This window comes from Rhinolophus sinicus, chromosome 5, assembly GCF_057876585.1.
Source record: "Rhinolophus sinicus isolate RSI-liver-muscle chromosome 5, RSI-T2T, whole genome shotgun sequence".
NCBI classification, from domain to species: domain Eukaryota; kingdom Metazoa; phylum Chordata; class Mammalia; order Chiroptera; family Rhinolophidae; genus Rhinolophus; species Rhinolophus sinicus.
Window position 1 is genome coordinate 90,616,216 of NC_142505.1, and position 22,008 is coordinate 90,638,223.

Consider the following 22,008-nt stretch of genomic DNA (forward strand, 5'->3'; position numbering starts at 1 on the left):
TACTAGATCCCACGCCTTTTCTTTCCTCAAGGACAGGTTCCCATTGACTCTCCGTCCTCTTTCCTACCTCTTTGTTCATTCTCTTCTGGATCATCCCAATAATCGTCATACAAACATTCTTGCTCGAATCTTTTTTTAAGTTGACTTGATCCCACGTTTCTTGCCAAATATCACTTTTTTTCTTTGCTCCTCTTTGCAGCAAAATTCCACCCCCACGCACCACAGCACTGAAACCACTGGTGTCAGGGGATTCAGTGACCTCTGTGTTGCCAAATCCAATGATGAATGTCACTTCCCCTCTCACTTGACCTCTCAGCGGCTGATCACCCCCTCCTTCCTTCTTGATACATGTCCTGCATTCGGCGTCCCAGATAAAATCTTCTCTTGGTTTTCCTCCAGCATCATTGGTGGCTCCTTTTCAGTTTCCTTTGTTGGCTCCTCCTCTTCCCCGACATCTAAATGTCAGAGTGTCTCAAAGATGAATGCTTCATCTACTCTTTTTAATTTACACTCCTCGGTGATCTTCAGCTCTAGCCCAGACCTTTCTCACAAACACCAGCCTTGTTTACCCAGCCCCACTTGGAGGTCTAATAGATATTTCAAACTTACATGTGCAAAACTGAACTCCTCCCGCCCAGACCTGTTTACCCTTATCCTGCCCCAGGTCTGTTGGTGGCAACTCCATCCATTCTAGTTGCTCTTACTCTTTGCTTTCTCTCCCAGCCCTCATTCAATTCATCAGGAAACCCTGTTGGCTTTCCCTCCAAAATCTACCCAAGATCTGACCTCTTCTTCCTAGTTCCACTGTCATTACCTTGATCTAAACCACCGATATCTCTCATTTGAATTATTTCCTTTTGGCTGGGTCTCTCTCCTTCCATGCTTGTTCCTCTAAGATCTGTTCTTAACACCGTGGCCAGGAGGACCCTTTTGGCATACGTTAATTCTCTGCTCAAAAACCTTCTAATACCCTCCATTTTGCTCAGAATAAACCCCAACATCCTTAAATGGCCTATGAGACCTTTATAGATAGGCTTCCAACTCATTACATGTCTGACCTCAACTCCAACTACTACTGTCCCCCTTGCTCACTTCACTCAAGCCATATAGACCTCTGGGTTGTTCCTTAAACATGCTAAGCAATCTCCTGCCAATTACTACTAGAATGCTATTCCCCCAGATGGCTACATAGCTAACTTCCTTGTCCCTTCAAATTATTGTTCAATTATGATTTCAATGAATCCTTCCCTGACTGCCTTATTTAAAATTGCAAATCCCGACACTCCTGATTTCCCTTAACCTTTTGTATGTTCTTTTAACCCAAAGCACTGATCATATTTGGACAAACAATAATTTTCTGATTTATTATGTTTATCATTAGTCTCTCAGTGGGATTTTCATCTTATTCCTTTATGAGACTCAAGCACCTAGAACAGTGCCTGTCACATAGTAGATGTTCAATAAATATTGATTGAATGAATTAACAAGCTGCCAAAGTCTGTTTCTCTTTGTCAAAGTGGGAGATTGGCATGTGTGCTAGAGGTGTAAAAATCAGGAAGGTGAACTGAGACTTTCTAGATGACATAATCAGAAGTACTGGGAGACCATTCGAAAGGAAACTCATTTTCTTCCATGTAATTCCATGGAGCTTACTGCTGGGCTTGTCATCTTGAGCACCCCAGTGATAGCCAGCTTCCCCCCTCTTGTGAATCGCTGTTCTATTACTCAGCAAAGTGGTACAAAGCCCCGGGACTGGGTGATCTCCCCCAGCTCTCTTTCTATCTTCAGAGACTCTCTCTTATTATTGTGCTTGAACATGTGTGTTTAGGTGGGGTGGCTGTGGCCATCAGGACGGGAGAGTCTTGTGTCCTGACCCAACGGTCACACCCAGCATCTCTGAAAACCATGCCCAGATTTCTTCGTACAGACTGGCCTTCTGGGTCATGCGCATGCCACCCCCACCTCCTCAGCCTGGTACACTCACGTTCACTCTCTTGGGTTGGCAGTGCCTTACCTTCAGGGTGATACACACTGTCCCATTGCTGAACAGGAGAATGGCCTGTGACTGGAGTGTTTTCAGACGGAAACGGACGTGCCAGTTCTGAGCCTCTGGGAGACTGTACCGCCCGAAGCTCTGACCGCTGAACCTTGCGGCGCTACCTGTGGAAACAACCAGAGGTGTTGCCTCCATGTGAAGTGGTCCCCACAGAGCCCTCAAACTGACTTTGTCCCATTCAACCCTTAGGGGGCAAGCAGAGTCATTGCTCATTTTATAGATGAAGAAACGAGGCTGGGGGGTTACTTGTCCAGGGTCACACAGCTGGCTGGGCCGTCACCTTGCACACCTTCCTTTCGCCCAGGGACCCCTGCCCTGGGTCCCAGCCAGGGTCAGAAACGATGAGTTCAAACCATTAAGAAAGCAGGAAATCAAGCCAAAAATGTAACCAATCAAATGTGTGGCAATCAAAATTCCTGTCCTACATAGTTTCCATTGTTATTTCTGACATCACTTGGAGGATAAAGAGGTAGAATGGGAGAGGGTTTTGCATGTATGTGTGATTTCAGGAACACCGCAGGGGTGGTTTTTTTGCCCCAAGAATCTCCTTCATCATTAGGTATGTCATCATTAGGGTAAGCACTTCTCAGATGAAATACTGCTGAGAAACCACGAGATAAAGGAAGGGGTAGTATCAGATCATGTGGCCAAAACGTCTGTAAAGCCCTCATACTCCCACCCCTGCAAAGCTGCTAATGTGAACTTGCATAACGGGGCTGACACAGCACCTAAACTTGAGTTTCTCTCACTTTCATAGCCCTTGAAATAGCATTCTATGGAAGCCCTTTTTGGGAAATGCTGTGTTACGTGAAGCGCTACCCTCTCCAGATGTTTAAAAATCCACCCTCTATTCTGTGCTCATGGATTGGAAGAATCAACATAGTTAAAATGGCCATATTACCCAAAGCAATATACAGATTTAATACGATTCCCATCAAAATCCCAGTGGCATTTTTAAAAGAAATAGAACAGAAAATCATCAGATTTGTATGGAACCACAAAAGACCCCGAATAGCCAAAGCAATCTTAAGAAAAAAGAACAATACTGGAGGTATCACACTCCCTGACTTTAGCTTGTACTACAGGGCTACAATAATCAAAACAGCATGGTATTGGCTGAAAAACAGACACATAGACTAATGGAATAGAACTGAGAACCCAGAAATAAAACCACATAAATATGGACAGATAATTTTTGACAAAGAAGCAAAAAACATACAATGGAGAAAAGACAGCCTCTTCAATAAATGGTGCTGGCAGAATTGGAATGCCACGTGCAAAAGAATGAAACTGGACTGCTGTCTGTCACCATGTACCAAAATTAATTCAAAATGGATCAAAGATGTAAGCATAAGACCTGAAACAATAAAATGCAGAGAAGAAAACATAGGTTCTAAACTCATGGACCTTGGGTTCAAAGAGCATTTTATGAATTTGACTCCAAAGGCAAGGGAAGTAAAAGCTAAAATAAATAAACGGGACTATATCAAACTTAAAAGCTTCTGCACAGCAAAAGAAACCATCGACAAAATAAAAAGGCAACCAACTGAATGGGAGAAGATTTTTGCAAACAGTGCCTCCGATAAGGGGCTAATATCCAAAATATACAAGGGACTCATGCAACTCAACAACAAAAAAAACAAACAACCCAGTTGAAAAATGGGCAGAGGACCTGAAGAGACATTTCTCCAAAGAGGACATACAAATGGCAAATAGGCATATGAAAAAATGCTCACCATCACTAATCATCAGAGAAATGCAAATAAAAACCACAATGAGATATTACCTTACTGCAGTTAGAATGGCTATGATCAACAAGACAAATAGTAACAAGTTTCGGAGAGGCTGTGGAAAAAAAGGAACCTTCATACATTGTTGGTGGGAATGCAGATTGGTGCAGCCGCTATGGAAGGCAGTGTGGAGGTTCCTCAAAAAATTACGAATAGAATTACCATATGACCCAGCAATCCCTCTCCTGGGTATCTACCCAAAAAACCTGGAAACATTTATACATAAAGACAAATGTGCTCCAATGTTCACTGCAGCTTTATTTACAGTGGCCAAGACATGGAAACAACCAAAATGTCCCTCAATAGATGAATGGATAAAGAAGTTGTGGTATATATACACAATGGAATACTATTTGGCGGTAAGAAAAGATGAAATAGGATCATTTATGACAACATGGATGGATCTTGAGATTATAATGCTAAGCGAAATAAATCAGACTGAAAAAGCAGAGAACCATATGATTTCACTGATATGTTGTATATAAACCAAAAACAGCAAAAGAACAAGACAAACAAATGAGAAACAAAAACTCATAGACACAGACAATAGTTTAGTGGTTACCAGAGGGTAAGGGGTGAGGAGGGTGGAAGGTGCGGGTAAAGGGGATCAAATATATGGTGATGGAAAGAGAACTGACTCTGGGTGGTGAACACACAATGTAATTTATAGATGACGTAATACAGAATTGTACACCTGAAATCTATGTAACTTTACTAACAATTCTCACCCCAATAAACTTTAATTGAAAAAAAATCCACCCTCCCCAGGAGTGAGTTCAGCTATTAAATCCCTGTGAATAAGCTTATAGTTGTCAGGGGAAAGGATTAGTGGTACAGGCCCCAGAGACCTAGGGAAGAAGCATTGTTGAAGAGAGGGAACAAGGCCAAAAGGAGCGAGAAAGCCTGAGGCACGTGGGATTATAAAATCCTAAGAGGCTTGTCATACCATAGGTCTGATTCTCTCAGACACTGGCAATTCTATTGTAGTAGCTCATTATTGGATGGGATATTGAAGGTAATCTAGACCAGGAATTCCCTGGCGAGTCTTTTCAAATCCCGAATGCCAGGCTCTACCCTCAGAAAGTATGGCTCAGTAGTTCTGCTGGCACAGGGAAACCTGTATTTTAAAACTCTCCCCACGATGGGTGTCGCAACTGGAAGAGAACTCAAGGGAGGTTTCTGAGATGCTGGTTGTGTTCAGATCCTTAATCTAGGTGGTTACACCAGTGTATTTGGTCTGCGAAAACTTGTTGAGCTGTACACTTATGCTACCTGGATCTATCTTTCTGTGTGTCATATTTCACTAAAAAATTTTTTTTTCATCAGAACTTCTGTCCAAGTGTTTCTGGCGATCTCTGAGCCAGCCCATCTCGTATTTCTGGTGCAGACCACCTGCGTCAGAATTGCTTGAGGTGCTGGTTAAAGATGCCAGTTCCAGGCCTCACCCAAGACCTTCTAAACAAAAAATTGGAGGTGACACCCAGGAGCAGGTCTCTTTAAAAACATACTTCCTGGGTGATTTCAAATAATCTTGAGTTTTAGAAACTCTGTTGTCCGATGCCAGGTGGTCAAGAGAGAACCTTCAGCCATCACAGCAGCCGACGCCAGGGCAAGACACACAAGAAGGGAAACCCCTACCCCGACCCCCACAAGAGTAGCTCACCAAGAGCAGTAAATCCAGTATTCCCCTGCTCCCCAGAAAGTCCACAAATCTTCCAAGAAAATGTCCCTAATGCAAAGCCGGTGGCCCGTAAAGGGTAGGCCATGCCAGGCAGGGGACGATGGCGAGCTGGAGGCGAGGTTATTCTCTTTGTGCCAACGCTCAATGAACTGGTCCAGTGCATGGGTCTTAATGCCAGGGGCGCTGGGGTGAATCCTGTCAGAAAACTGAGTTCCTGAAGAGCTCACGCTTTAGAGTGGTATTGGAATAAGCAGCCCTTCACTGGCAAATCAATACATTCTAATCCCATACCTCAGTTTCAGCTGTAGGTGGAGCTGTGACCCTGCTTTGTAAGGTTGTGGTGACAGTTGAGGTAACCTATGCACAGAGCCTGGCACATAGCAGGGTCCTCATAGCAGCAGCAACTGCTACCATGTAAATGACAGCCATTGTTGATGGGGTGCTTATGATGGGTCAGCCAGTGGTTAAGTGCTTTTATATCCATTTAGTAATTTACTCCCCAAACCAAGCCCGGGTGGCAAATGATAATATTTTCATTATTTTATGGATGAGAAACTAAAGCCCAGAGGATTTTAATAACCCACTGAAAGTTACACAGCTAGTACTGTGTTTCCCTGAAAATAAGACCTAGCCGGACAATTAGCTCTAATGCGTCTTTTGGAGCAAAAATTAATATAAGACCCTGTCTTTTATATTATATTATATTATATTATATTATATTATATTATATTATATTATATTATATTATATTATATTATATTATATTATATTATATTATATTATATTATATAATTATAGACCTGGTCTTATATTATAGTAAAATAAGACTGGGTCTTATATTAAGTTTTGCTCCAAACGACGCATTAGAGCTGATTGTCCGGGTAGGTCTTATTTTCAGGGAAACACGGTAAGTGATAGAGCTGGGGTTTAAACCTGAGCTGTCCAGTCTAAATCTTGAAGTTATAACCAACCACCAGGCTATAATAATAATAATAATAGTGGGTGTGTTAGTAATTCTTGTTTATCGCCCACTTTATCAGGCACTTTTCTAAGGACGCACTTGGTATTGGATACCCATTTAATCCCTACAACAGCCCAAAGGCACAGAGAAGTTTAATAATTTTCCTAAGATCATGTGGCTGCAAGTGGCAGAGCTGAGACCGGAGCCCAGGCAGCTTGACTGATGCTGGTTGATAATCTTGGCCGTGACGCTGAACGGCCTCTTGTATTCTTACCGTTATTTTCAAAATTCCAAAAAGTGGCCAGGTTTCGGGTGCTCTTCTGTGCCTAGATTCTGTGAGCCCGCGCCCGCCCCGTGGTGGTCCCTGGCCGGTAGCCCTTCCAACCTCCCGCTAACTCCCTGCCGAGCCTCCCTGTGGTGTCCAGCCCTAGGGTCAGGCTGGCTGCGCCCACAGTGCTGGTTGCCCTGGGGAAGGCCCATTTCTCACCGTTGCAGGAGCAGTTTCTCTCCAGGCGGTGCCGCGGGGTTAGGATGCTGAGCCTGGCGGTGCTGTACGTGGGCCCGACCCTGGGGCCCAGGTGCACTGTCTCTTGGCAGAGCTGACCTTGGCAGCTTGGCCCATGGCAGGGCACCACAGGCATAGCTGACCTCATCTGAATTCCCATCGAGTGCTCCATCTCCTTGGCTGAGCGAGTGATGATGGTTGCCAGCTCCTGCATCTTGTGGAAGGTTCTGGAATGCCCCTCAAAAACCAGGAGCACATCCACCCCAGCCATGGCCTCTGTAGGCTGCAGGCTGGCCAGGTGGATGTTGGCTCGTTTGATGTCCAGCTTATTGCTGAGGAACCTCTGTAGGTTCCGCCAGTGATCGCTCACCAGCTCCTCTGGGGTGAGCTGATGGAAGCTCATCCACAGGCTCTGCTGCAGAGCCTCTCGCCCCACGTGCCACACATGGACGTGGACCCCAGCACTGGTTGTGAAGGTCCCATCGCTGACTGTGACATTGAAAGTGTAGCGGCCACGAGGCAGTCCCTGGGCGGCGATAATCGTGCCATCGGACGCGCCCACTGAGAAGAGCTTCCCCAGGGTCCCCTCTGCTGCCAGGCTGTAGGTCAGTGTGTCCTGCGGGTCTCCGTCTGTCGCATGGATTTTGCCCACCAGGCCGCCCTGGAACTCCTCCTCCCCGACGGTGATGAAGACCTCCAGTGGGAGGGCGGAGGGTGGGTAATGGCTCTGCTCTGTGACATGAACTCTGACCGACGTGGAAGATGAGAGGGGAGGGACGCCGCTGTCTGACACCTGTGGGCATGACAAGCGCGGCATTACCATAGGATTGAGCTATCTGTGGCCCAGCGTTGGCCTCCCTCCTTGGGGAGCCATGTATCTCTGCTTGAAGGCAGGCTTAGCATGTCGTCGCTTTTGAGAAAGGAAATAATAACCCCAAAAGCACTGAAGGTTTTGTGGAGGGAATTACCACGTGGTAAAACTTCACTCCATTTCCTCATTTTCCATCTCTCTGAGCCTCTCCCTAAATCCCTCCAGCTAAACGATCAGGCCTCCTTCCTCTTGAACTTCTCTCTTGCCTTAAGTGAGTCATCGAATGTCTCTTAGTGATTCCAATGTGTGTCCTATGTGGCCCCTGTCGGCCTAAGGAGGTTCTCTTTGGGATTTCCCTGTAGCCTGTCAGTGGACTCGGGGTGGGGGCAGGCATTTCTTCTTTAACTCAGCCAACAAAGATTTATTGGGTGCTTTCCACGGGCCAGGCCCTGGGCTAGGATTGGGAGACAAGAGACAATAAATACGTTGCTAAATAAACCAGAGAATGTCAGCCTTGAATCAAGTGCTATGGCGGAAATAATCGGCGTGATGTGACAGAGAGATCTGAGGAGTGACAGACTTAACTTAGACCAGTTAAGGTGGGAGGGAGGGCCTCTGTGAGGAGAGGACCCTTGAGCTGAGTCCTGAGGGATGTGAAGACATGAGGACAAGAGGTGACAGAGGGATCAGCCTGCAGGTGGGAAAGCATGTGCTGCGCTCAACATAACAGGAAGGGGCCACTGTTTCTGGAGGGGGGGGGCAGGGCTGAGGGCCAGAGGTGACGGAGAGGGAAGCAGGGACCCTGTCACTAATGGGCTGAGGAGCCGCAGGCTGCATTTCATGTCACAGCCATGAAAAGCCGTTGGAGGTTTTAAGCAAGGCAGTGACGTGACCTCATTGAAACAAGGAACAGCATGTAAATAAAACATTCATTTCCCTTTTACATTTTACCAAGCTGTCCCTGCAACTTGCTGCTCAGACTTAGCAAGGACGAGGCTTTGCTTTCTCTCCTCTGTGACGTTATCACTTTCCTAGCTGTCCACAGGGTCTCCACAACTTTCCTGGCAGCAATATCTTGTTCACCTGCATCCCAATGCTTTGAGTGGGTAAGCAAGGTGTCAAATTACAGCTACTGCTGGGAATTGTGCAGAAACACTGATGAAATATCAATGGGAACAACAATAATGAATACTACTACTAAGTATAATGTGTAACTAACATTAGCTGCGTACAAACTGTGTGCTTTAAGCGCTTTAAATGCATGATCATTGTTTGTCCTTATGAGATAGGTACCATGAAGTCTCCTGTTTTACAAAAGATATATATAACTGCGGCTCAAAGAGGTCAAGTAGCTTGCCCAAGGTCATACAGCAGGTAAGGCCAGAGCAGAATCTGAACCTGTGTCCATAGTCTGTTTCTTTGCTGGCTTATAGTACCTCCCAGTGAATGGAAGTGGAAATGCAGGACAAGTTAAAGAAATGCTGATGATATCAATAGTTGCTGACTGTCAGGGCCAGGATACAGAAGTCAGGAAGCTGTTCTCTCTCTCTCTCTCTCTCTCTCTCTCTCTCTCTCTCTCTCTCTCGGCAATCACATCCATGCCCTTGGTGTTGAAGACCCTCTACATTAGCCCACACCTGTCCTCTGGGCTGCAGACGGCCTCCCACTCTCACCTGCCTATTGCACACCTCCACTGAGATGTCTCATGGACACCTGAAAGGTAACTTGTGCAAAACGGAGCCTTCCTTTTACCCCGTGGACCTGTCCTTCTTCCACCCGCACCGTCTTCCCAGTCTCATAAACGGCCCAATCCCCCGGTTTTCATTAGAGCCAGGAACCTGGGAATCATCCCTGATCCTTCCCTTTTCTCTCTCTCCCCATATCCAATCCATCACTAGCTTGTGTTTATTTTCATGTAAAACTTGTCCCAAATCTATCCACTTCTTGCATCTTCAGCATCACCGCGAGGTCTCAGTGACTACCTCCAGTTTGGATGACTTCTCTGTTATTCCTCAACCACTCTTGTCCCCTCCCTTCACTCTCTAGAGATTCAAAACGGAGTCTTCTGGGACACAAGAAGGGTTACTTCCCTGCCTGAAACCCTTAAACCACTTCTCATTGCACTTAGATTTGAATCTAAAAGGATTGCCCAGGCTTAGAATTAGGATGACGCTACTTCCTGGCTCGCCCAGGCCAGTCTTGATTGTTACCTGTTGTGGATCAATTATCAGCTATTAACTATTTTTAGTGTCTCTGTCACTCTCAAGAGTATCACAGTTTGGACTTCAGATAATACAGCCACTGAAGCTCTGAGGCCTCCATGATCAGCCCATCCCATCGCTTCAGCCTTATTCCCACCACTGCTCACTGTGCTCTGGCCCTGTTTGCCTCATCTCAGATCACTTCAAACTCTTTCCCAGCTTCAGCCTTTGGCTCGTCTTGTTCTTCCTGCCTGTGATACTCTCCTGCTCATTTTTCACATGGTTGGCTCCTTGGGTCTCCGCTCAAAATACCCCCTCTTCATGAGGGCAGCCGCCCGCTGAATATATATCTCCCCGGTGCCTTCTGAGCCCCTTGTCACTTTCTTTCTTCATCTACCTATTGTTTATCTCCGTAATTAGAATAAAAAACCAACGAGGACAGCAACCGTCCCCTTCTTTCCCTCCGCTGTATTACTAGAAGCCAGCATACGGCTCGGCATATGCTAAGTGCTCAACAAATATTTGTTGAAAGACTGAATGAGTGAATGAGTGACTAGCTGGCTGGCTGAATGGATAAATACATCATCCTGAGCCCAGAGAAGTTCACAGACTAGCAGGGTTCACTAGAGTTGGTATTTAGGAAAGGGATTTGGGGGCAGGGAGATGAAATGAGGGAGAAATGTTTGACCACCATCTTGGCCACTTTTATTGGGCAATTCTCATACAACTCCTAACCATACCACCATAATCTCCTACGTATGTATATCTGTTCTCTTATTTGACCCCACACCAGTTCTCTGGGGTAAGCCTTTAACGAGACCTGAGGTTCAAAGAGCTATCCTGACCCAACTCAAGGAGTTAGAGCCAGGGTGCTCTGCCTGGGTTCTGGGGTCAGAGTGCTTGGTTTAAAGCAACCCACCTCTGCCACTTACTAGTAGTATTACTTTGAGCCAGTCACTTAACCTCTGTGTGCCTCAGGTATCACATCTGTAAAGGAGGGGGTGATAACTGTACCTGCCCTAAAGCGTGCTGTGAGGATTTCATGCAACGACACGTTTATCACTCAGCCCACTGCCTGGCACATAGTAAGGGCTCTGTGCATTTGTTTCTAATAACAGACAGACCTAGTGCTATCGCCTGCACATTTGCTGTCCCCATGGTTACCACTGGTGGCCCAACACAACTCTCACCTGGATCTGAAGCTGATACCATTCCTGGGCTCTCCTGCTCAGGCCCATGGCGGTCACCAGCCATCCCTCTGGGGTCACTCGGAAGGCAGAGCCATCGTTCCCCTTGGTGATTTGAAATGAGTAGGGGGGGCCATTCTCTGGGGAGTCTGGGTCACTCAGGACCAGCTGCAGGACTTTGCTGCCGATGGGGGAGTTCTCCTGAGACCAAGAGTGACAGGAAATCAAAGAGCACAATGAGACCCAGTTCTTCCCCTCAATTCTTTCTGGATCCCCTTCTCTGGGGGGAGTCCTCGGCACGCTGGCTGCTCCCAGGCCTGCCTTCACTTTGAGCTGGCATTCACTCTTTCTACCCACCTGTGAGTTATGGTTGGCTTTGTCAGGCTAGACCAGCGCAAGGTCATGGCCACCCTTCAGGTGGACTGAGACCAGTGGTGAGCAGCCTCCGCCAGGAGGGAAATGAACGGAGGATGGGTTCATGATACCTTGGGAAGCGCATGCGTACCTGGACAGAGGTGCTGTAATTGAGCTGGAAGAATCTCGGTGGGTTATCATTGACGTCAATCACGCGGACAGTGACATCTGTGTCATCATGCAGGGGAGGCTGCCCGCTGTCTGTGGCTCGGAGCCTCAGGGAATAGCTAGAAGTCTACAGCAAGATGGCAGTGGAGAGTTAGCAGTGAGACCCCTCCATTCTGCCCCCGATCATCTCTAATGTTTTCAGAAAAATAAGACGGAGACAGTTCCCTGTGCCCGCCCCCACTGTCCAACCATAGCATGTTTAGGGCCCAGGTTCTGGAGTTCAGAAATAGGTTTGATTTCCAATTCAACCGCTGATAAGCAAAGTGAGACCTTGGCAAAGTGACTACACTTCTGTGAGGATGACATCGGACCCACCTCTGAGGATTATTTTAAAGCCCAAGCGGCATCATGTAGCAAAGTTCCTGGCGCCAGAGCAGGTACTCAACAAATGGTCACTCATTGTAATGATCTAACGACCCTGGGTCAATAGTGAAAAGCTGGCCTGAGCTCCTCCGTGGGACGGTAAGGCTCACTCAGTCCCTCTCCTGCCTCTGGCCTCACAGGCCACAGAGAAAAGAAGTTGGAGAGACTGAGGGCAGGTGTGGAGAAGGGTCAGGATGGGGCATTGACAACAGTCCATCCTCTGGACCTGCGGTGGGGCTGGGTTCTGCTCTGATGAGCTCTGACTGGCCCCTCCCACATGACTCACCTGCTCCCAATCCAGGGCCTTGGCCACCTGTAGCTCTCCCTTCTTGGGGTGAATGTAGAAGTGCCCGAGCTGGTTCCCTCCTACCAGGCTGTAGGTGATGTCGCTGTTTAGGGGTCCATCTTTATCAGTAGCTGACAACTGCAACGGAGGGGGTTATGGTTGTGAATGGACAAGCAAGAGGGACCAGAAAGGAATCTTGGCCCTCGGGAAGGCAGGGGGCACAAACATGTCCCCACCCCAGTGAGGGGCCCACTGTCATCCATGCCAAAGGAATCTCTTCATTTATATCCTAGGATGGACTTGAGTATGCCATGGTTTATTCATTTATCCATCTGTTCATTCATTTACTCACTGACTCATACTTACAGGATGTTAGGTCCTGTGCTAGGAGGTGAGGAATGTGGCAAAATGAATATGCCCACAGGAAGCTTAACCTCTAATTTTATAGATAATTCTATTGTGGCAGCAAAGTATGATCCGCTTTATGAGAGCACAGGAAACACAATGATAAATTCCAGCTGGGAAGATTAGAAAAGGATTCATGAAGCCTTGCAGGATAAGGAGGGGAGCCCTCATTCCAGGCAGAGGAAACACTGTGAGCCCAGAGGTGTGCAAGTCCAGAGAACGTCTGGGAAAAAGCACATCTTCCTGTGTGGTTGGAGCATAGGGTGCATGTCAGGCAGTGGAGGGAGATGAGACTGGAAGGCAGAATGGAAATGGGCATCCAGAGTTTCCCTCCATCCAATTGGGAGCAATTACATGTTTAAATGCAGAGGTGCTGTTCAGTGTCCCCTCTGCCCTCCCCTCCCACACTGACACTCCATGTCATGCATTGTGACCAGTCCCTTCCCAGGCTTTGGAGCCTCTAGCAGTCTTCTGGGGCGTCTCCCACGCCCCATTCTATTGATACTTGATCTAGATCTTACGAAACATGTGCTGAGACATTTTGTCATGAGAGACAGTTTGGCTGAGTAGCTACAAGTCAGAGTCAAATCTATAACGTATTCATTGATAAACTCATCCATGCGCATAAATGACTGGGGGAGGGGGAGATAAGAATCCAACCCAGAGTCCATGCCCCCCAAAGGGAAAAACTGCAGATTCTTACTGTGAGCACAACTTTCCCCACGACGGCATTCTCTAAGACCTGCGTGCTGTACTGAGCCTGGGGGAAGCTGGGCCGGTGTTCGTTGGTATCAGTGATGTTGATCACGATTGTGGTCATGTCACTGAGGGAGGAAGAGCCTTTCCGGCTGCACTCGATGGACAGGTAGTACTTGGGGCTTGTCTCAAAGTCCAGGCTCCTGTTGATGTACAGGATCCCTGAAGAAACAAGAACATTGTTTCTTGATGGGAACATTGAGGCAGTTGGAACCACAAAGGCAGAGGGCTAGAGGGTCTTGAGCAAAACTCCACAAGAAGCAGCTCAATAGTGCTGGAAGTGATTGATCTCCTCCATCATCAACTTTACCTCTTCCATCATCTGTTCCATCATCTGTTCCATCATCTCCTTTATCTCCTCCATCATCTCCTCCTTCATCTTTCTCATTATTTATTCTCCCCCATTACTTTCCTCTCCCCCTCTATCTCCTCTCATTTTCCTCATTCTCATTCTCAACAGCAGTGTTTCCCTCATTGATATCTGTAATAGTTCACTGAAATCTCATTTAAATTTGTAGTATTTAAGTCTATGTCATATAGATCAATCATAACTGTGGAGCAGGAAAAAGTGATTCCCATTTTATAGGTGGGTCAACTTATGCTCCCAACAGCTAAGTGACCTGCCCAAGCTCACTCTGCTAGTAAATGACAGAAGTTAGTTAGATTGTAAAGAGTTTTATAATATCCAAAGTTGTTTGACAAATTGTTAAAGCATAGATTTATTATTCTGAAAACTGGAAAAGAAAAAACAAAGGTTTTTACCAGCATTCCTGGGTAACCAAATAGTTAATGGTGGAAAACTCTTCTTCATAAAAGAATTCCAGTTAGTAGCTGCATGAGGAATGATAGGATTAGAAAATCACCCCTTTGCAGCTCCAAATGAAATAATACATCTGGGAAATAATCATCAAAGGCTGGTAAAACCATTAGAAGAAAAACTAATGAAGAACTCAATCCTGGATGAATGAGGCTGACAACTTTGAGCGCACCAACAATCTTAAGCTCAGAGAAAAGAACTAACCAACCTTCCGACATAGTGCAAAGGAGAGCCCAGCATCGTCTACAAAGTGTTGTTGCCAAAAATTGAGCGTGAATCTAATCAAGGTCTTTGATCCAAATGTCATTTATAAGACACATAGGGGCTAGAGGGATATCTTATAGGACCTCATAAAGATACAGCTAGCCAATCCAAAATATAAACATTTCTCCCCAACACATGACCCAAGTTTTTCATTAAATAAATGGCAGGGGAAAATAAAGAGGAAGAGGAAAACATTAGAGATTAAAAAAGACGTAAGATGTTGCATCTAAACCAAATGCAGTATGTAGTTATTTTGGGGATATTGACAGACAAACCAACTTCAAAAAGACATTTTAAGATAACCTGAAAAATTACCTGAGTGGGTATTAGACAAGATTAAGGACTTATTATCTTTTGGATGTGATAATGGTTTTGTGGTTGTGTTTATAAAAGGAGTCCTTATCATTTAGAGATACACACTGAAGTATTTCTAAATAATATGATATGATATCTGGGATTTGCTTTAAAATAACTCAGCGATGGGTGGGTGTGGGAGCGTGACAGGTAAAGATGAAGCCAGGCTGGTCTGTGTTGATAATTCCTGAAGCTGGGTGCTGGGAACAGGTAGTTTCTATTGTTCTCTCTATTTTTTTCTATGTTTAAATTCTCCATAATACAAACTTGACAAAAAAGAAGACGGCTGCTTTATGAGGTAGAGAGCATGAGTGTAGGGGTGCTGTGTGGTGACTCCGCAGGGGACATGGTCTAACTGGGGAGCCCCTGGGGCCCTCCATGAGGTTCTGTGAGTCTGACTTAGACTCTTCTGGGGGGCGGAGGGGGGAGGAGGAAGAAAAGAGAAGGTTTCCTAGTGCTCTCCCTCTCTCCATTAGAATAAGGGTAAATTCAGGGGTGCCAGGATATTTGGGGAGGGCTCTAGGGAGAAGTAGGCAGCCTGTCTTGGGCTGCTGTAAGCCCCACCTTCTAGTAAGTGCTTCTACCTCGGCAGCCAAGGATGGAGGGTGGCCTCAGCCTGCTACGGCTGGATCTGAGTGGAGACCTTGAAGCTGCAAACTGTGGGAGGAGAGTGAGTTGCCGCGGGCCTTGGGTGGGGTCTTGGATGGTGCAATAAGAGTGGTTCCCACCTAAGCTGGCCCCAGGGTGCAGAAAGGACTTTGGACCTGGAGAGATGCACAGTGAAGAAAGGGCCCAAAGAGGTGGGCCCGGGAGGGCCTTTGCGGGGCAGATAGACACACCCCGTAAGTGAGCAGCCCCAAGTTCCTCAAGACCCAGTGTGTCCATGTGAACGCGCCCATACGGGAACGGGGAGCTGCCTCAGGCAGTGTCTCACCTGTGCGGCTATCCAGGCGGAACCGCCCCTGCTCGTTGCCACTGACCACGCGGTAGCCGGTCTTCTCGGCGCCCGGGCGCGTGAGGGTGGCCAGCTGCAGCACCTCTGTGCCAAGTGGGGCGTCCTCGGGCACCTGCACGCTGTGCTCGGTGTTCAGGAACACGGGCAGGTAGTCTTCCAGGCCCACCACAGAGACCGTGACGGTGCCCAGCGTGGACAGCGGGAGTGGGGTGCCCAGGTCAGAGGCGCGGACGGTGAGCTGCAGTGCCTCCTGCGGCCTGACCCGCAGCGGCTTCTCCAGCCGAATCACGCCTGTGGTGGCCTCGATGGAAAAGTGGCCTTCCGCAGAGTCCGTCAGAGAGTAAACTACCTGGGCATTGGCGCCTGTGGGAGAGACCCAGGGCGTTTGGAGGGTTAATGGTAAACTGGGGCAAGGTCAGAGGATGTGTCCTGGAAGGGAGGCGGGATTGGAGACCCATGATTGGAGACACCAGGGCTCCCCAGCCCAGAAGGGAGGGTTGGGGCTGGAGCACATAGTTACCACCTCCCAGTTTCTGAAGGGCCGCGGTGGGCGAGGGTCTAGGAGATCTGTGTGGCTGTAGGGGGCAAGGCCAGGACTGGTGGCTGTCCCCTCCAAATAGGCAGCACTTGATAATTATCGGAGGTGCCATGGAAGGAAGGGGCTGCCTCGGGTGTGGGGAGCTCCCGGTCCTAGAGGTGAGCAAGCACTGGCTTCCTGAGCATTTACAGGGCCTTGTAGTCATTTCATGCTTTTGCACGGACTGCCTGTCCTCCCTGGAACCCCTGCGTCTCTCCAAAACCTCTCAGTGTTCATTGCCAAGCTAAACACACTTCCTCTAGAAAGGCTTAAATGTGCTCTGCTGGGGTCAAACAAAGCAGGCAGTTTGGATCCCACTTTCATCATCATCATCATCGTCACATCCTCTGTTATCTGGCTACTTTGACCAGGGGCATTGTTTACCCTACCTCAATTATAAAATTTGACTCAAGAAAATCGGACGGACACACACACACACACACACACAACATATACATATGGTGTGTGTGTGTGTACATACAAATATATGTAAAACCACAATGAAATAATGATACCAGAAGATATCATTTATATAACATGGAACAAATACTCCTGGAGGAATCCAATTTGCCTTATGAATTTTAAAAGGAAAAGAATGAACCCTAATGAAAATGATGTCATTAAAATAAAACTATAAACTACTGAAAATGATTCCATTTCGTTGTGTAGAAAATTGATCAAGGCACGTAATAGACTAGATGGAGTTTGTGCTCAAAATTCCTTTCTTGTGGCAAGTTAATCAGAGTTGAGCAATTCTGATTGGTGTATTTCAGATTAACTGTTTGTATCCAAAATGTCCTTGAGGTTAAAAGGCAGAATTGAAAGGGCTCCAGGTCTAAGTGGCAGTGAGAAACAATGAGGCTGAAATGCCCTAGATAGGCCTCAAAACATGGCCAAAATCTTTTGTCACATAGCACGTAGGTACGTAGTTTGTGGACAGCCCTTTTCCACTTATGTCTGTAGACTCAGCAAGGAGGCCCAGTCCTCACCAGTCCCAGAGCCAAACCCTTGCCCAGGGTGACCGTGGGAGCAAATGGCTTCCAGTCAATCCTTGTTCTCACCTTGGTCGGGATCTCGGGCCAGTACCACTGCCACGGGGGTCTTCACCGTGGTGTTGTCGAAGACAGCCACAGCCCAGTGGCTGGGGAAGAACCGGGGGGCGTTGTCATTCACGTCCTCCACGTGGAGGGTCACGTCTGCCTGGCAAGACTGGCCGCCTCCGTCCGTTGCCTTGGCAACAAGGCTGTACACATCCTTCTTCTCTCGGTCTAGGGCTGTGAGTGTGGTCAGCTCCCCTGGCCGGAGAAATGACAATCGGTGAGCTTTCCTCCCTGAGGGACGTGACCCCAGCACGTACCTTCTAGATATCTATGCCAGCCACACAGTTTTGTCCCTGAGAAAAGCAGTCCGTCCTGTGTACATACATATGGTTAGGACAGCGGCTCAGCCTGTGTTCTCCGCCCCTCCGCCCGGCCCGCTCACCTCCCTCATCCTCCCCAACACACGCCAGCACCGCATCACCAATGTGAGATCCACACCAACAAACTCCAAAGAGGCACAACATTTTTAAAGGGCTATTAGGCAATTTCTAACAACACATAAAATATGTTTACCCTGTGACCCACAATTTCACTTCTAGGACTACATCCAATAGTATAATCAACCCAATAAAGATATTCTCTTTAACAGCATTATTTATAATTATTATTATAAACAGCATTGTTTATAATAAATAGCAACACACTGAAAATATCCTATAGGTTTTTTTAAAAAGGACTGGTTAAATATATTATGATTTAGCCATACAGTAAAATACTGTACAACTAAAAGGAATTATGACAGAGCTTTATGTACTGCCTTGCTAATTTCTCCAAGAGGTTATTCTGTGAACAAAAGCAAGTCACAAAATAGTATTCTATATAGAGATTTTGGAGATGCATGGAAAACTGGTCTGATAGAATATACACTAAGAATGCTTACTTTTGGGGGGGGGGGCTGGTTATTATTTCTGCGTGCTATACAACTACACTGTTTGAGTTTTTGTACAATGAGCATGTATTATTTCCATATTCAAAAAAACCACCCATTTTTTTAAGACCTCACTAATCCTCATGCAGCTAAACAAACAGGAGCAGAGAGAGATCAGGTAACCCCCTGGGGTGACTCAGCATGCTCATGGGGGGGGGGCAGGAAGGACAATGTCGTGTCCTGTCTGTCCAGCTTCCTGGGACACCACTGTCATCTGCCCCCTCCCTGCTCAGGAATCTCCAAGGCTCCTGGTTCTGAGCCAAGTTGGCAGCTCGCCTCCCGTGAGAGGGGCTTTTCCTGCTGCTCATCCCCACACCCTCCCCTACAGCGGCAGGACAGGGATCCACCTCTGGGGGCTACTCTTCCAAAGGAAGCAAACCCACCCTGTCTTCTCCACCAGACTCTCACAGCCCAACCACTCCCAGGTATTCGTGGTCTATCCTGCAGGGCTCAATGCTTCCTACTCATGCATTGTCCCCTAACTAATGACAATGACAATGGCAACCACATCTATTGAATGCTTATGATGTGCCAGACCTGGGCTAGGCTTCCACAAACTTCATCTCTGATCCTGACAACAATACTATGAAGTTGTATCCCCAGCCTGCAGCACACTCATCTTGAGATCCTATCTTTGACCTTGATCTCACCTGCCTACATCCTTCAATGGATCTAAAGGAGGGATTTGGTCCCCCTGACCTGAGAGTCTCATCCTTTGCTCTCTCTCCTCCCCTTCTGTGCACCAGTTTTGGGCCCTCCGTCAGCTCCTGATGTGCACGCTCTTTTCCAAAACAAGGTCCTTGTAGAGATTCTCCTTCTGCCTTGAATGTTTGTTCCTACTACTTTACTACTCCTTTATTCCATGGCTAACTCCTGTTATGTCCTCAAGTCTCACAGAAAATGGCCTTTCTTCAGAGAGGTTTTACTTAATCCCACTCACAAGCCTACATCAAATTTTCCCATCAAAACTCCCCTTCAAAGCTCTGCATTTTTTTCTTAACTCAGCACATTTCAAACCACTGATTAAATGACTGCCTTTCCTGCTAGATTATAAAGACCCAGGTCTTGTCTTATTAGTCTGTTGATTATGTCCCCAGCATCTAGTGCAATACTCAGCTCATAGTGCCAATATGTTTGCTGAGTGGATGGATGGATGGATGGATGGATGGATGGATGGATGGATGGATGATACGTGAAGTCCTGTTTCTTTCCCCATAGTACTGAGCACTTGGTAGTCAGTAAATAAGTTCTTGGCTCAATCCTGCAGCTCAGGAAACCCACCTGTATGAGGATCTAGCTTAAATTCATCGGCTCCAGGACCATGCAGAGAATACGTGATCTGAGCGTTGGTATCAGAGTCCACGTCTGTTGCAGAAACTTTCAAAATGAAGTGTCCTGGAGAGATATCTTCATTGACTTTGCCAGTATAGAGAAGCTGGAGACAGAAGACAAAGAAGAGGGAAGTTGTGGGAGATACACATAGATCTAGACAGAGGCAAAGTGACAAAGAGAGGGAAGCAGAAGCAGAGAGAGAGACTGGAGAGGAGAGATGGACACACAACACACACACACACACACACACACACACACACACACACACACACACACACACCAGGGGAAATTTAGGGTTAAATTATATGAGGCCCTTAGCGAAGTATCCCTTATCAAAAATGTAACTGCCCGGTCTGCATGTTTGTGAAGACATATAACCTGGAGGAGTGTATCTATATTGGTCTGTATGACCCATGCAAATGTGGGCATATATGAGCACGGGGGCAGTGTGGGTGTGTCTGGGGGCAGGTCTCTATGGCCGTATGTGATAATAATAATCCATGTTGACAAGCTGAGCCATAGAGGGCATTTCCCATTGGTCATGGCAGACTGTGTTTGGAGAAGAAGTTAACTTACTTCTGGGTATGTTTTGTAGAGAAATGGTCTTTTGTAGGGAGTATAGGGGGAGAGATAGGGATCATAGGTCTTGAAGAGCTTGGTGACATCCCTGTGGGGAAGCCAAAGAATTACATAGAATGATCCCTGCCCGGTGCACTAGTCTGAGGCCAGCTGGGAAGAAGCAATGCCAGGTGTGGTCAATGATGGCCAGCCTCAGAGATGGTCCCGAGTCCTTTTCCTTCCTTTTGCCCTTCCCTCCAGCTTCCTTGCCTCCACTCCCACCCACCCCTCACCAGGCTCTCACCTGTGAGCACTGAGGGCTATTATCATTGATGTCCAGGACGAAGATCTCCACAGTGACCGAGGCCTGGAACTTGCCATCAGAAGCTGTGATTCTGAGCAAGTATTTGGCTATGTGCTCACGGTCGAGGGTCTTCCTCGAGAAAATCCTCCACTCATCTCCATCTTGGCTGATGCCAAACTGGCCCAAGGGGTCTCCCTCTATAAACACGAGACAGAGAGTCCAGAAACCAAGCAACAGGAATGAACCAGGCTTTGTGCCACAGGTGGCTGCCAACCTGACACTTCTAGGATTGCTGGGAAAGACAAAAATTTCCTCCCTTAACTAGGGACCCACAACTCTACATTGAGTCAGTTATTTGGTGTTAGAAAGCATAACCATGTCTTCTGACTTCAAGGACCTCCTGTTACATGGAATTATCACTGCAAGAAGCACCACTCCAAAATATGTGGCATGGGGCAGGTTTCTTGTTTTTCATGCTTTGGAAGGAATTGGAAGAAGTTAAAGGGAAGCAAATTTCAATTCTATACAAGAACTTTCTAGTATCTATCTGTTGAACAGTGGAGAGGTAGAAAATGATCAGTAACACTAAACTCTCTGAGGTCTTGTTTTACAACAGAGGACACACACTAAGTGGGGGGGCAGATGACCACTAGGTTTGCTTCTCAGTCATCCTTCCTCGACACCAATCACTGGTAGGGGAGACGGGTTTTTGAGATTCTAAGGTTCTAGAGTTGCAACATTCAACTATTCTGAGTTGATGATATAGTGACATTATTATTTAGAGATTTCGAGACTTTCGTGTTTTTAAGAGTCTGATATTATAAGATAAGATTCGATTCCCCTAAGACTCCATATCTCAAGCAGCTCTGATCCCGGAGGTCTACAGGAGTCTATGATTCTTGGTTGGAACTTCAGCCTTCTTCAGTCTCCTCCAGACAGCTGTGATATGTGAAGGAACCATGTCTATGGGAATGGGACAACATGGCACCCAGCAGAGGGGGAAAGGGACACTGAAAAGTAAAGGAATTCTTTTGGCCACTGGTAGGCTGGTTCAGCCATTGGACAAGAATTGGGTTAATTTAGTTTTGCAATAGGTATCCACCGAGGAAAGCAGTTTGTAGGGTGTGGTTTTAATCCCAACCCTGACGAAAGCTTGGAGTGTGACCTTCATTGACTTTCTCCCCCTATTTGGGCTTTGGTTTTCCCATCTGTGAAATGAGGGGATTGGGTTGGAA

General features: G+C 46.9%; 2 protein-coding genes across 3 annotated transcripts in view; one reads left to right on the top strand and one right to left on the bottom strand.

Annotated features, from left to right (window-relative positions):
• Nucleotides 1-22,008, top strand: part of SLC36A1 (solute carrier family 36 member 1) — a 217,960-nt gene that overhangs the window by 59,639 nt on the left and 136,313 nt on the right. The window lies entirely within an intron of this gene.
• The window catches only part of FAT2 (FAT atypical cadherin 2), a 73,664-nt gene that overhangs the window by 9,799 nt on the left and 41,857 nt on the right, over nt 1-22,008 (bottom strand). The window contains exons 11-20 of the mRNA XM_019734294.3: nt 20,774-20,970; nt 19,861-20,014; nt 17,613-17,846; nt 15,954-16,337; nt 13,532-13,746; nt 12,424-12,561; nt 11,698-11,841; nt 11,196-11,393; nt 6,976-7,786; nt 2,015-2,160 (exon numbers count right to left, since the gene is read on the bottom strand). Coding sequence (XP_019589853.3) covers nt 2,015-2,160; nt 6,976-7,786; nt 11,196-11,393; nt 11,698-11,841; nt 12,424-12,561; nt 13,532-13,746; nt 15,954-16,337; nt 17,613-17,846; nt 19,861-20,014; nt 20,774-20,970 — 2,621 coding nt within the window. The remainder of the gene's footprint in view (nt 1-2,014; nt 2,161-6,975; nt 7,787-11,195; nt 11,394-11,697; nt 11,842-12,423; nt 12,562-13,531; nt 13,747-15,953; nt 16,338-17,612; nt 17,847-19,860; nt 20,015-20,773; nt 20,971-22,008) is intronic.